The sequence below is a fragment of the Oncorhynchus keta genome, chromosome 7 (assembly GCF_023373465.1).
Source record: "Oncorhynchus keta strain PuntledgeMale-10-30-2019 chromosome 7, Oket_V2, whole genome shotgun sequence".
NCBI lineage: Eukaryota > Metazoa > Chordata > Actinopteri > Salmoniformes > Salmonidae > Oncorhynchus > Oncorhynchus keta.
In genome coordinates this window covers 38,831,780-38,844,581 of record NC_068427.1, presented here as the reverse complement: position 1 = coordinate 38,844,581, position 12,802 = coordinate 38,831,780, and the positions used below count along the sequence as shown (strand labels likewise).

At 46.4% G+C, this 12,802-nt stretch overlaps 1 protein-coding gene across 50 annotated transcripts in view; it reads left to right on the top strand.

Moving 5' to 3' along the window:
* The window catches only part of LOC118386358 (serine/threonine-protein phosphatase 6 regulatory ankyrin repeat subunit B-like), a 75,271-nt gene that overhangs the window by 38,747 nt on the left and 23,722 nt on the right, over positions 1-12,802 (top strand). For all 50 annotated transcript variants that reach the window (XM_052522863.1, XM_052522862.1, XM_052522858.1 and 47 more), the window contains exons 14-15: positions 10,347-10,487; positions 12,105-12,170. In XM_052522863.1, the coding sequence (XP_052378823.1) occupies positions 10,347-10,487; positions 12,105-12,170 (207 nt within the window). The remainder of the gene's footprint in view (positions 1-10,346; positions 10,488-12,104; positions 12,171-12,802) is intronic.

The following is a 12,802-nucleotide window of genomic DNA, read 5'->3' as shown; positions in this document are numbered from 1 at the left end:
AACCAAATTCATATAGAAAAGGGCGTAATAGATCTGTCATTCTCATTGAAAGCAAGTCTAAGAAGAGGTAGATGAGTTCTATGTGCGCTCTTTGTATGTTTCCCATTTGAGTTTTTTCAGTTTTGTTCACCAGCCTCAAACAGCTGATAATACATTACTGTTGGTTATGGAAAATATATTTCACAGCGGTTTAGATGGTACAATGATTCTCACAAATACACCTGCTTGTTTTGTCACATAAATTGAAATTATGCAAACTATTAGAATATAGGAACCAGGAAATGGCAGAACGATTTCTGCATAGTGCGTCTTTAATGTTTTGTATACTCAGTTTACATACACAGTGAGTAAACAACAGTATGTAAACAGAATATGAGGTGACCAGTGTTCAATGGCTCTATATTAGGGCTGGGAATTGCCAGGGACCTCACGATAGGATATTGTCACTCTACTTAGGTGCCGATGCAATATGTATTGCGATTCGATACAATGATTTTTATTGTGATTTGATGGTCCAAACATATTGCTCACTGTATGTCTGCTGCAGAGAGACCAGAAAGAGTCATAATAAAAACACCTTTTCATCATTCATGGAAATAAAAGTACTGAAAACATTGACTCACTATTTAAAAAGAAGATGGAGAACAAGCTAGAGGATGAAAAATAGTGATGGCTGTCAAACAGTCTGATGGTCTGGTAATAGAAGCTGTTTAACAGTCTGATGGCCTGGTAATAGAAGCTGTTTAACAGTCTGATGTTCTGGGGATAGAAGCTGTTTAACAGTCTGATGGCCTGGTAATAGAAGCTGTTTAACAGTCTGATGGCATGGGGATAGAAGCTGTTTCAACAGTCTGATGGCCTGGGGATAGAAGCTGATCAACAGTCTGATGGCCTGGGGATAGAAGCTGTTTAACAGTCTGATGTTCTGGAGATAGAAGCTGTTTAACAGTCTGATGGCCTGGGGATAGAAGCTGTTTTTAACAGTCTGATGGCCTGGGGGTAGAAGCTGTTTAACAGTCTGATGGTCTGGGGATAGAAGCTGTTTAACAGTCTGATGTTCTGGAGTTAGAAGCTGTTTATCAGTCTGATGGCCTGGGGATAGAAGCTGTTTAACAGTCTGATGTTCTGGAGATAGAAGCTGTTTAACAGTCTGATGTTCTGGGGATAAAGCTGTTCATCAGTCTGATGGCCTGGGGATAGAAGCTGTTTAACAGTCTGATGTTCTGGGGATAGAAGCTGTTTCTCAGTCTGATGGCCTGGTAATAGAAGCTGTTTAACAGTCTGATGTTCTGGGGATAGAAGCTGTTTAACAGTCTGATGGCCTGGTAATAGAAGCTGTTTAACAGTCTGATGTTCTGGGGATAGAAGCTGTTTCTCAGTCTGATGGCCTGGTAATAGAAGCTGTTTAACAGTCTGATGGTCTGGGGATAGAAGCTGTTTCTCAGTCTGATGGCCTGGGGATAGAAGCTGTTTAACAGTCTGATGGTCTGGGGATAGAAGCTGTTTCTCAGTCTGATGGCCTGGTAATAGAAGCTGTTTAACAGTCTGATGGTCTGGGGATAGAAGCTGTTTAACAGTCTGATGGTCTGGGGATAGAAGCTGTTTAACAGTCTGATGGTCTGGGGATAGAAGCTGTTTAACAGTCTGATGGCCTGGGGATAGAAGCTGTTTACCAGTCTGATGGCCTGGGGATAGAAGCTGTTTCTCAGTCTGATGGCCTGGTGATAGAAGCTGTTTAACAGTCTGATGGTCTGGGGATAGAAGTTGTTTAACAGTCTGATGTTCTGGGGATAGAAGTTGTTTAACAGTCTGATGTTCTGGGGATAGAAGCTGTTTCTCAGTCTGATGGTCTGGGGATAGAAGCTGTTTCTCAGTCTCTCGGTCCCAGCTTTGATGCACCCGTACTGTCTCTGTCAGATGGTAGCAGAGGGAACAGACCGTGGCTCAGGTGGCTGAGATTCTTAATGATCTTCTTGACCTTCCTTTGACACAGTCCTGTAAATGCCCTGGAGGACAGGCAGCGTGGCCCCAGTGATGCGTTGGGCTGACCACGCCTCCCTCTGGAGAGTCATGCGGTTGAGGGCGATGCAGTTGTCGTACCATGCAGTGATACAACCCGACAGAATGCTCTCAATGGTTCATCTGTAGAAGATCCTGAGGGTCTTAGGGGGAATGCCAAATTTCAGCGGTTGTGCCTTCTTCACCACGGTGTCAGTGTGCCCTCTGTGTTGAGGATCAGCATAGTGGAGGTGTTGTTGCCTAGCTACCCTCTGTGTTGAGGATCAGCATAGTGGAGGTGTTGTTGTCTGCCCTCTGTTGAGGATCAGCATAGTGGAGGTGTTGTTGCCTAGCTACCATCTGTGTTGAGGATCAGCATAGTGGAGGTGTTGTTGCCTAGCTACCATCTGTGTTGAGGATCAGCATAGTGGAGGTGTTGTTGCCTAGCTACCCTCTGTGTTGAGGATCAGCATAGTGGAGGTGTTGTTGTCTGCCCTCTGTTGAGGATCAGCATAGTGGAGGTGTTGTTGCCTAGCTACCATCTGTGTTGAGGATCAGCATAGTGGAGGTGTTGTTGCCTACCCTCTGTGTTGTGGATCAGCATAGTGGAGGTGTTGTTGTCTAACCTATGTGTTGAGGATCAGCATAGTGGAGGTGTTGTTGTCTAACCTCTGTGTTGAGGATCAGCATAGTGGAGGTGTTGTTGTCTAACCTCTGTGTTGAGGATCAGCATAGTGGAGGTGTTGTTGTCTAACCTATGTGTTGAGGATCAGCATAGTGGAGGTGTTGTTGTCTAGCTACCCTCTGTGTTGAGGATCAGCATAGTGGAGGTGTTGTTGTCTAACCTCTGTGTTGAGGATCAGCATAGTGGAGGTGTTGTTGCTAACCTCTGTGTTGAGGATCAGCATAGTGGAGGTGTTGTTGTCTAACCTCTGTGTTGAGGATCAGCATAGTGGAGGTGTTGTTGCCTAACCTCTGTGTTGAGGATCAGCATAGTGGAGGTGTTGTTGCCTAACCTCTGTGTTGAGGATCAGCATAGTGGAGGTGTTGTTGCCTAACCTCTGTGTTGAGGATCAGCATAGTGGAGGTGTTGTTGCCTACCCTCTGTGTTGAGGATCAGCATAGTGGAGGTGTTGTTGCCTAGCTACCCTCTGTGTTGAGGATCAGCATAGTGGAGGTGTTGTTGCCTAGCTACCCTCTGTGTTGAGGATCAGCATAGTGGAGGTGTTGTTGTCTGCCCTCTGTGTTGAGGATCAGCATAGTGGAGGTGTTGTTGCCTAGCTACCCTCTGTGTTGAGGATCAGCATAGTGGAGGTGTTGTTGCCTAGCTACCCTCTGTGTTGAGGATCAGCATAGTGGAGGTGTTGTTGCCTAGCTACCCTCTGTGTTGAGGATCAGCATAGTGGAGGTGTTGTTGCCTAGCTACCCTCTGTGTTGAGGATCAGCATAGTGGAGGTGTTGTTGCCTAACCTCTGTGTTGAGGATCAGCATAGTGGAGGTGTTGTTGCCTACCCTATGTGTTGAGGATCAGCATAGTGGAGGTGTTGTTGCCTACCCTATGTGTTGAGGATCAGCATAGTGGAGGTGTTGTTGCCTAGCTACCCTCTGTGTTGAGGATCAGCATAGTGGAGGTGTTGTTGCCTAGCTACCCTCTGTGTTGAGGATCAGCATAGTGGAGGTGTTGTTGTCTACCCTCTGTTGAGGATCAGCATAGTGGAGGTGTTGTTGTCTAACCTCTGTGTTGAGGATCAGCATAGTGGAGGTGTTGTTGTCTAACCTCTGTGTTGAGGATCAGCGTAGTGGAGGTGTTGTTGCCTAACCTCTGTGTTGAGGATCAGCATAGTGGAGGTGTTGTTGCCTAACCTCTGTGTTGAGGATCAGCATAGTGGAGGTGTTGTTGTCTAACCTCTGTGTTGAGGATCAGCGTAGTGGAGGTGTTGTTGCCTAACCTCTGTGTTGAGGATCAGCATAGTGGAGGTGTTGTTGTCTAACCTCTGTGTTGAGGATCAGCATAGTGGAGGTGTTGTTGTCTAACCTCTGTGTTGAGGATCAGCATAGTGGAGGTGTTGTTGTCTAACCTATGTGTTGAGGATCAGCATAGTGGAGGTGTTGTTGCCTAGCTACCCTCTGTGTTGAGGATCAGCATAGTGGAGGTGTTGTTGCCTAACCTCTGTGTTGAGGATCAGCATAGTGGAGGTGTTGTTGCCTACCCTATGTGTTGAGGATCAGCATAGTGGAGGTGTTGTTGCCTACCCTATGTGTTGAGGATCAGCATAGTGGAGGTGTTGTTGCCTAGCTACCCTCTGTGTTGAGGATCAGCATAGTGGAGGTGTTGTTGTCTAACCTCTGTGTTGAGGATCAGCATAGTGGAGGTGTTGTTGCCTAGCTACCCTCTGTGTTGAGGATCAGCATAGTGGAGGTGTTGTTGCCTAACCTCTGTGTTGAGGATCAGCATAGTGGAGGTGTTGTTGCCTAGCTACCCTCTGTGTTGAGGATCAGCGTAGTGGAGGTGTTGTTGCCTAGCTACCCTCTGTGTTGAGGATCAGCGTAGTGGAGGTGTTGTTGCCTAGCTACCCTCTGTGTTGAGGATCAGCGTAGTGGAGGTGTTGTTGCCTAGCTACCCTCTGTGTTGAGGATCAGCGTAGTAGAGGTGTTGTTGTCTACCCTCTGTGTTGAGGATCAGCATAGTGGAGGTGTTGTTGCCTAGCCTACCCTCTGTGTTGAGGATCAGCATAGTGGAGGTGTTGTTGCCTAGCTACCCTCTGTGTTGAGGATCAGCATAGTGGAGGTGTTGTTGCCTAGCTACCCTCTGTGTTGAGGATCAGCATAGTGGAGGTGTTGTTGCCTAGCTACCCTCTGTGTTGAGGATCAGCATAGTGGAGGTGTTGTTGCCTAGCTACCCTATGTGTTGAGGATCAGCATAGTGGAGGTGTTGTTGCCTAGCTACCCTCTGTGTTGAGGATCAGCATAGTGGAGGTGTTGTTGCCTAACCTCTGTGTTGAGGATCAGCATAGTGGAGGTGTTGTTGCCTAACCTCTGTGTTGAGGATCAGCATAGTGGAGGTGTTGTTGCCTAGCTACCCTCTGTGTTGAGGATCAGCGTAGTGGAGGTGTTGTTGTCTAACCTCTGTGTTGAGGATCAGCATAGTGGAGGTGTTGTTGCCTATACCCTCTGTGTTGAGGATCAGCATAGTGGAGGTGTTGTTGCCTAGCTACCCTCTGTGTTGAGGATCAGCATAGTGGAGGTGTTGTTGTCTAACCTCTGTGTTGAGGATCAGCATAGTGGAGGTGTTGTTGCCTAGCTACCCTCTGTGTTGAGGATCAGCATAGTGGAGGTGTTGTTGTCTAACCTCTGTGTTGAGGATCAGCATAGTGGAGGTGTTGTTGCCTAACCTCTGTGTTGAGGATCAGCATAGTGGAGGTGTTGTTGCCTAGCTACCCTCTGTGTTGAGGATCAGCATAGTGGAGGTGTTGTTGCCTAACCTCTGTGTTGAGGATCAGCATAGTGGAGGTGTTGTTGCCTAACCTCTGTGTTGAGGATCAGCATAGTGGAGGTGTTGTTGCCTAACCTCTGTGTTGAGGATCAGCATAGTGGAGGTGTTGTTGCCTAACCTCTGTGTTGAGGATCAGCATAGTGGAGGTGTTGTTGTCTAACCTATGTGTTGAGGATCAGCATAGTGGAGGTGTTGTTGTCTAACCTCTGTGTTGAGGATCAGCATAGTGGAGGTGTTGTTGTCTAACCTCTGTGTTGAGGATCAGCATAGTGGAGGTGTTGTTGCCTAACCTCTGTGTTGAGGATCAGCATAGTGGAGGTGTTGTTGCCTAACCTCTGTGTTGAGGATCAGCATAGTGGAGGTGTTGTTGCCTAGCTACCCTCTGTGTTGAGGATCAGCATAGTGGAGGTGTTGTTGCCTAGCTACCCTCTGTGTTGAGGATCAGCGTAGTAGAGGTGTTGTTGTCTACCCTCTGTGTTGAGGATCAGCATAGTGGAGGTGTTGTTGTCTAACCTCTGTGTTGAGGATCAGCATAGTGGAGGTGTTGTTGCCTAACCTCTGTGTTGAGGATCAGCATATGGAGGTGTTGTTGTCTAACCTCTGTGTTGAGGATCAGCGTAGTGGAGGTGTTGTTGCCTAACCTCTGTGTTGAGGATCAGCATAGTGGAGGTGTTGTTGCCTAACCTCTGTGTTGAGGATCAGCATAGTGGAGGTGTTGTTGTCTAACCTATGTGTTGAGGATCAGCGTAGTGGAGGTGTTGTTGCCTAACCTCTGTGTTGAGGATCAGCATAGTGGAGGTGTTGTTGCCTAACCTCTGTGTTGAGGATCAGCATAGTGGAGGTGTTGTTGTCTAACCTATGTGTTGAGGATCAGCGTAGTGGAGGTGTTGTTGCCTAACCTCTGTGTTGAGGATCAGCATAGTGGAGGTGTTGTTGCCTAACCTCTGTGTTGAGGATCAGCATAGTGGAGGTGTTGTTAACTAACCTCTGTGTTGAGGATCAGCGTAGTGGAGGTGTTGTTGCCTAACCTCTGTGTTGAGGATCAGCATAGTGGAGGTGTTGTTGTCTAACCTCTGTGTTGAGGATCAGCATAGTGGAGGTGTTGTTGCCCAGCTACCCTCTGTGTTGAGGATCAGCATAGTGGAGGTGTTGTTGTCTAACCTCTGTGTTGAGGATCAGCGTAGTGGAGGTGTTGTTGTCTAACCTCTGTGTTGAGGATCAGCGTAGTGGAGGTGTTGTTGTCTAACCTCTGTGTTGAGGATCAGCGTAGTGGAGGTGTTGTTGTCTAACCTCTGTGTTGAGGATCAGCATAGTGGAGGTGTTGTTGCCTAGCTACCCTCTGTGTTGAGGATCAGCATAGTGGAGGTGTTGTTGCCTAACCTCTGTGTTGAGGATCAGCATAGTGGAGGTGTTGTTGCCTAACCTCTGTGTTGAGGATCAGCATAGTGGAGGTGTTGTTGTCTAACCTCTGTGTTGAGGATCAGCATAGTGGAGGTGTTGTTGTCTAACCTCTGTGTTGAGGATCAGCGTAGTGGAGGTGTTGTTGCCTAACCTCTGTGTTGAGGATCAGCGTAGTGGAGGTGTTGTTGTCTAACCTCTGTGTTGAGGATCAGCATAGTGGAGGTGTTGTTGCCTAACCCTCTGTGTTGAGGATCAGCATAGTGGAGGTGTTGTTGCCAGCTAACCTCTGTGTTGAGGATCAGCATAGTGGAGTTGTTGTTGCCTAACCTCTGTGTTGAGGATCAGCATAGTGGAGGTGTTGTTGTCTAACCTATGTGTTGAGGATCAGCATAGTGGAGGTGTTGTTGTCTAACCTATGTGTTGAGGATCAGCATAGTGGAGGTGTTGTTGCCTAGCTACCCTCTGTGTTGAGGATCAGCATAGTGGAGGTGTTGTTGCCTAACCTCTGTGTTGAGGATCAGCATAGTGGAGGTGTTGTTGCCTAACCTCTGTGTTGAGGATCTGCATAGTGGAGGTGTTGTTGCCTACCCTATGTGTTGAGGATCAGCGTAGTGGAGGTGTTGTTGCCTAGCTACCCTCTGTGTTGAGGATCAGCGTAGTGGAGGTGTTGTTGTCTAACCTCTGTGTTGAGGATCAGCATAGTGGAGGTGTTGTTGTCTAACCTCTGTGTTGAGGATCAGCGTAGTGGAGGTGTTGTTGTCTAACCTCTGTGTTGAGGATCAGCGTAGTGGAGGTGTTGTTGCCTAACCTCTGTGTTGAGGATCAGCATAGTGGAGGTGTTGTTGCCTAACCTCTGTGTTGAGGATCAGCATAGTGGAGGTGTTGTTGCCTAACCTCTGTGTTGAGGATCTGCATAGTGGAGGTGTTGTTGTCTAACCTATGTGTTGAGGATCAGCATAGTGGAGGTGTTGTTGCCTAACCTCTGTGTTGAGGATCAGCGTAGTAGAGGTGTTGTTGTCTACCCTCTGTGTTGCGGATCAGCGTAGTGGAGGTGTTGTTGTCTAACCTCTGTGTTGAGGATCAGCATAGTGGAGGTGTTGTTGCCTAACCTCTGTGTTGAGGATCAGCGTAGTGGAGGTGTTGTTGTCTAACCTCTGTGTTGAGGATCAGCATAGTGGAGGTGTTGTTGTCTAACCTCTGTGTTGAGGATCAGCGTAGTGGAGGTGTTGTTGTCTAACCTCTGTGTTGAGGATCAGCGTAGTGGAGGTGTTGTTGTCTAACCTCTGTGTTGAGGATCAGCGTAGTGGAGGTGTTGTTGTCTAACCTCTGTGTTGAGGATCAGCATAGTGGAGGTGTTGTTGTCTAACCTCTGTGTTGAGGATCAGCATAGTGGAGGTGTTGTTGCCTAACCTCTGTTTTGAGGATCAGCATAGTGGAGGTGTTGTTGTCTAACCTATGTGTTGAGGATCAGCATAGTGGAGGTGTTGTTGCCTAACCTCTGTTTTGAGGATCAGCATAGTGGAGGTGTTGTTGTCTAACCTCTGTGTTGAGGATCAGCATAGTGGAGGTGTTGTTGTCTAACCTCTGTGTTGAGGATCAGCGTAGTGGAGGTGTTGTTGCCTAACCTCTGTGTTGAGGATCAGCATAGTGGAGGTGTTGTTGTCTAACCTCTGTGTTGAGGATCAGCATAGTGGAGGTGTTGTTGCCTAACCTCTGTGTTGAGGATCAGCATAGTGGAGGTGTTGTTGTCTAACCTCTGTGTTAAGGATCAGCATAGTGGAGGTGTTGTTGTCTAACCTCTGTGTTGAGGATCAGCATAGTGGAGGTGTTGTTGTCTAACCTCTGTGTTGAGGATCAGCATAGTGGAGGTGTTGTTGTCTAACCTCTGTGTTGAGGATCAGCATAGTGGAGGTGTTGTTGCCTAACCTCTGTTTTGAGGATCAGCATAGTGGAGGTGTTGTTGTCTAACCTCTGTGTTGAGGATCAGCATAGTGGAGGTGTTGTTGTCTAACCTCTGTGTTGAGGATCAGCATAGTGGAGGTGTTGTTGTCTAACCTCTGTGTTGAGGATCAGCATAGTGGAGGTGTTGTTGTCTAACCTCTGTGTTGAGGATCAGCGTAGTGGAGGTGTTGTTGCCTAACCTCTGTGTTGAGGATCAGCATAGTGGAGGTGTTGTTGGCTAACCTCTGTGTTGAGGATCAGCGTAGTGGAGGTGTTGTTGCCTAGCTACCCTCTGTGTTGAGGATCAGCGTAGTGGAGGTGTTGTTGCCTAGCTACCCTCTGTGTTGAGGATCAGCGTAGTAGAGGTGTTGTTGTCTACCCTCTGTGTTGAGGATCAGCATAGTGGAGGTGTTGTTGTCTAACCTCTGTGTTGAGGATCAGCATAGTGGAGGTGTTGTTGCCTAACCTCTGTGTTGAGGATCAGCATATGGAGGTGTTGTTGTCTAACCTCTGTGTTGAGGATCAGCATAGTGGAGGTGTTGTTGTCTAACCTATGTGTTGAGGATCAGCATAGTGGAGGTGTTGTTGCCTAACCTCTGTGTTGAGGATCAGCATAGTGGAGGTGTTGTTGTCTAACCTCTGTGTTGAGGATCAGCATAGTGGAGGTGTTGTTGTCTAACCTATGTGTTGAGGATCAGCATAGTGGAGGTGTTGTTGCCCTAACCTCTGTGTTGAGGATCAGCATAGTGGAGGTGTTGTTGTCTAACCTCTGTGTTGAGGATCAGCATAGTGGAGGTGTTGTTGTCTAACCTCTGTGTTGAGGATCAGCATAGTGGAGGTGTTGTTGTCTAACCTATGTGTTGAGGATCAGCATAGTGGAGGTGTTGTTGCCTAACCTCTGTGTTGAGGATCAGCATAGTGGAGGTGTTGTTTCTAACCTATGTGTTGAGGATCAGCATAGTGGAGGTGTTGTTGCCTAACCTCTGTGTTGAGGATCAGCATAGTGGAGGTGTTGTTGTCTACCCTCTGTGTTGAGGATCAGCATAGTGGAGGGGTTGTTGCCTAGCTACCCTATGTGTTGAGGATCAGCATAGTGGAGGTGTTGTTGCCTAACCTCTGTGTTGAGGATCAGCATAGTGGAGGTGTTGTTGCCTAACCTCTGTGTTGAGGATCTGCATAGTGGAGGTGTTGTTGCCTAGCTACCCTCTGTGTTGAGGATCAGCATAGTGGAGGTGTTATTGCCTAGCTACCCTCTGTGTTGAGGATCAGCATAGTGGAGGTGTTGTTGCCTAGCTACCATCTGTGTTGAGGATCAGCATGTGGAGGTGTTGTTGCCTAACCTCTGTGTAGAGAATTAGCGTAGTAGAGGTGTTGTTGCCTAGCTACCCTTTAATCTACTCTTCTTCATTTTTTGGGGCTCCAGTAAGTTTGTGTGACTCAACTCAATGTGCTAGCGTATAACACTGTCCTTCTCTGTGTGTGTGTGTCTCTCTGTGTGTCGCTCCCTCTCCAGGACCTCTCTCCACTATGCGGCAGCCAGTCGTCACTACCAGTGCCTGGAGACCCTTGTGTCGTGTGGGACCTGCATTAATGCCACTGACCAGTGGGGGCGCTCTGCTCTACACTACGCTGCTGCCTCCGACCTGGACAGAAGGTGAGCTTCACTAATCAGACTTGGGGACGAATCCTAACTTCCACTTAAGATTTCAATTCCGATATAGTCATGCATTGATGTAAGTGAAAATGTTACTTAAATGGATGTTAGGATTCACCCCATAGTGACCATACATTGATGATACCATTAGGACCTGTGACTCATGTTACAATTTGATATTATAAACTGCATGTAAATTCAGTTATCGATCAGAGGTTAAAGACTACAATATTGAGCTGGTTCCTATATGCTCCTATCTATAATATGTAATCAAAAGACTAACGGACAGTCGGGCCCCTGAGGCCAGGTCAAACTAGCTGTGTGGTTTTTTGTGGTGACCATAGAGATCCTGATAAATTGTTAGAGATGCTATGTCCCTTCAACCTTCAAAACTCCAGAATGAGTTGAAAATGGCAGCCATATTGGTCAGGGAGAAATCCAAACCAGTCTAATGGAATATATTATTATTATTATTTTATTTCACCTTTATTTAACCAGGTAGGCCAGTTGAGAACAAGTTCTCATTTACAACTATGACCTGGCCAAGATAAAGCAAAGCAGTGCGACAAAAATAACAACACAGAGTTACACATGGAATAAACAAATGTACAGTTAATAACATAATAGTACAATCTGTATACAATGTGTGCAAATGAAGTAAGGAGGTAAGGCAATAAATAGGCCAATAGTGGCAAAGTAATTATCGTTTATCAATTTACACTGGAGTGATAGGTGTGCAGATGAGGATGTGAAAGTAGATATACTGGTGTGCAAAAGAGCAGAAAAACAAAAACAAATATGGGGATGAGGTAGGTAGTTGGATGGATGGGCTATTTACAGATGGGCTTTGTACAGCTGCAGTGATCGGTAAGCTGCTCTGACAGCTGGCGCACAAAGTTAGTGAGGGAGATAGAAGTCTCCAACTTCAGTGATTTTTGTAATTCATTCCAGTCATTGGCAGCAGAGAACTAGAAGGAAAGGCGCCCAAAGGAGGAGTTGGCTTTGGGAATGACCAGTGAAATATACCTGCTGGAGCACGTGCTATGGGTGGATGTTGCAATGGTGACCAGTGCGCTGAGATAAGGCGGCGCTTTACCTAGCAAAGACTTATAGATGACCTGATCTAAAATATTGTCACATAATTATAAATACAGTTTATATGGGTATAAAACCCATACATTTTCTGTATAAATAGCCTCTAAAATATATGTACACTGACCATAACTGTCAAAATGTTGTGTTTTCTTGGAAAGCTGTGAGTGCTATTATATGATGCAAATTCAGTACTTGTTGCATTTACAACTTAATTCCTATCATCAAGTGATTTAAGCCAGTGTCTGGCTGTGGATTGACTGCACTGTTTCAATGGAATGTTATTCTAATTCCTAATTCTATGGTGGTGACCATCTCCGGAAGCTAGACAACCAAGGAACTCCCTGTTTCCATGGATACCTGAGGTAATTCTGAGGTGCCGGTTGAATAGGTGTCTGGATGTTCGGCAGCAGACCGTTCAGTGTTCACACCCCTGACTGTTTCCATTCCAGGAAACTCAGAGAAGCACTGCTGGAGACGCTATATGACCCTGAATAATCATTCTCTGTTGTGTGTGTTGTGAAGGCGACGTCAGGCTCTGGAGCCAGAGAGTGAAGGGGTGCAGGCAGAGAAGGAGAAAGAGGCTGCACTGTGAGTAAACTATTTTATTTCTATGAGTATTACTGCCTCCATCTGGGCATACAGGTAGTCAGTCAGCACAGATTATGGATCAGTGCAAGCCGTGCCTATGGTTCTGCCTGTTTGAGAAAGTCCCTCTCTTTCTCTCTCTTTCTTTCTCTCTCTTTCCCTCTCTCTTTCTCTACTCTGTGCACACAGACCAGTTTAGACAGACAATATCTTCTGTCATTGTCTCTCGCTCATCTTGTTGGATTAACCATTGCGTATGTCAAATCAAATAAAAAAATATGTCACGTGCGCCGAATACAACAGGTGAAGTGCTAAACCTTAGTGAAATGCTTACTTACAGGCTCTAACCAATAGTGCAAAAAAAGGTATTCGGTGAACAATAGGTAGGTAAGAAAAACCACACAATGCAAATAGTCCGGGTAGCCATTTGATTACCTGTTCAGGAGTCTTATGGCTTGGGGGTAAAAACTGTTGAGAAGCCTTTTTGATACGCTGACGATTCTGCAGGTTTTCCTACTTACAAAGCATGTAGAGGTCTGTAATTTTTTATCATAGGTACACTTCAACTGTGAGAGACGGAATCTAAAACAAAAATCCAGAAAAGCACATTGTATTATTTTTAAGTAATTCATTTG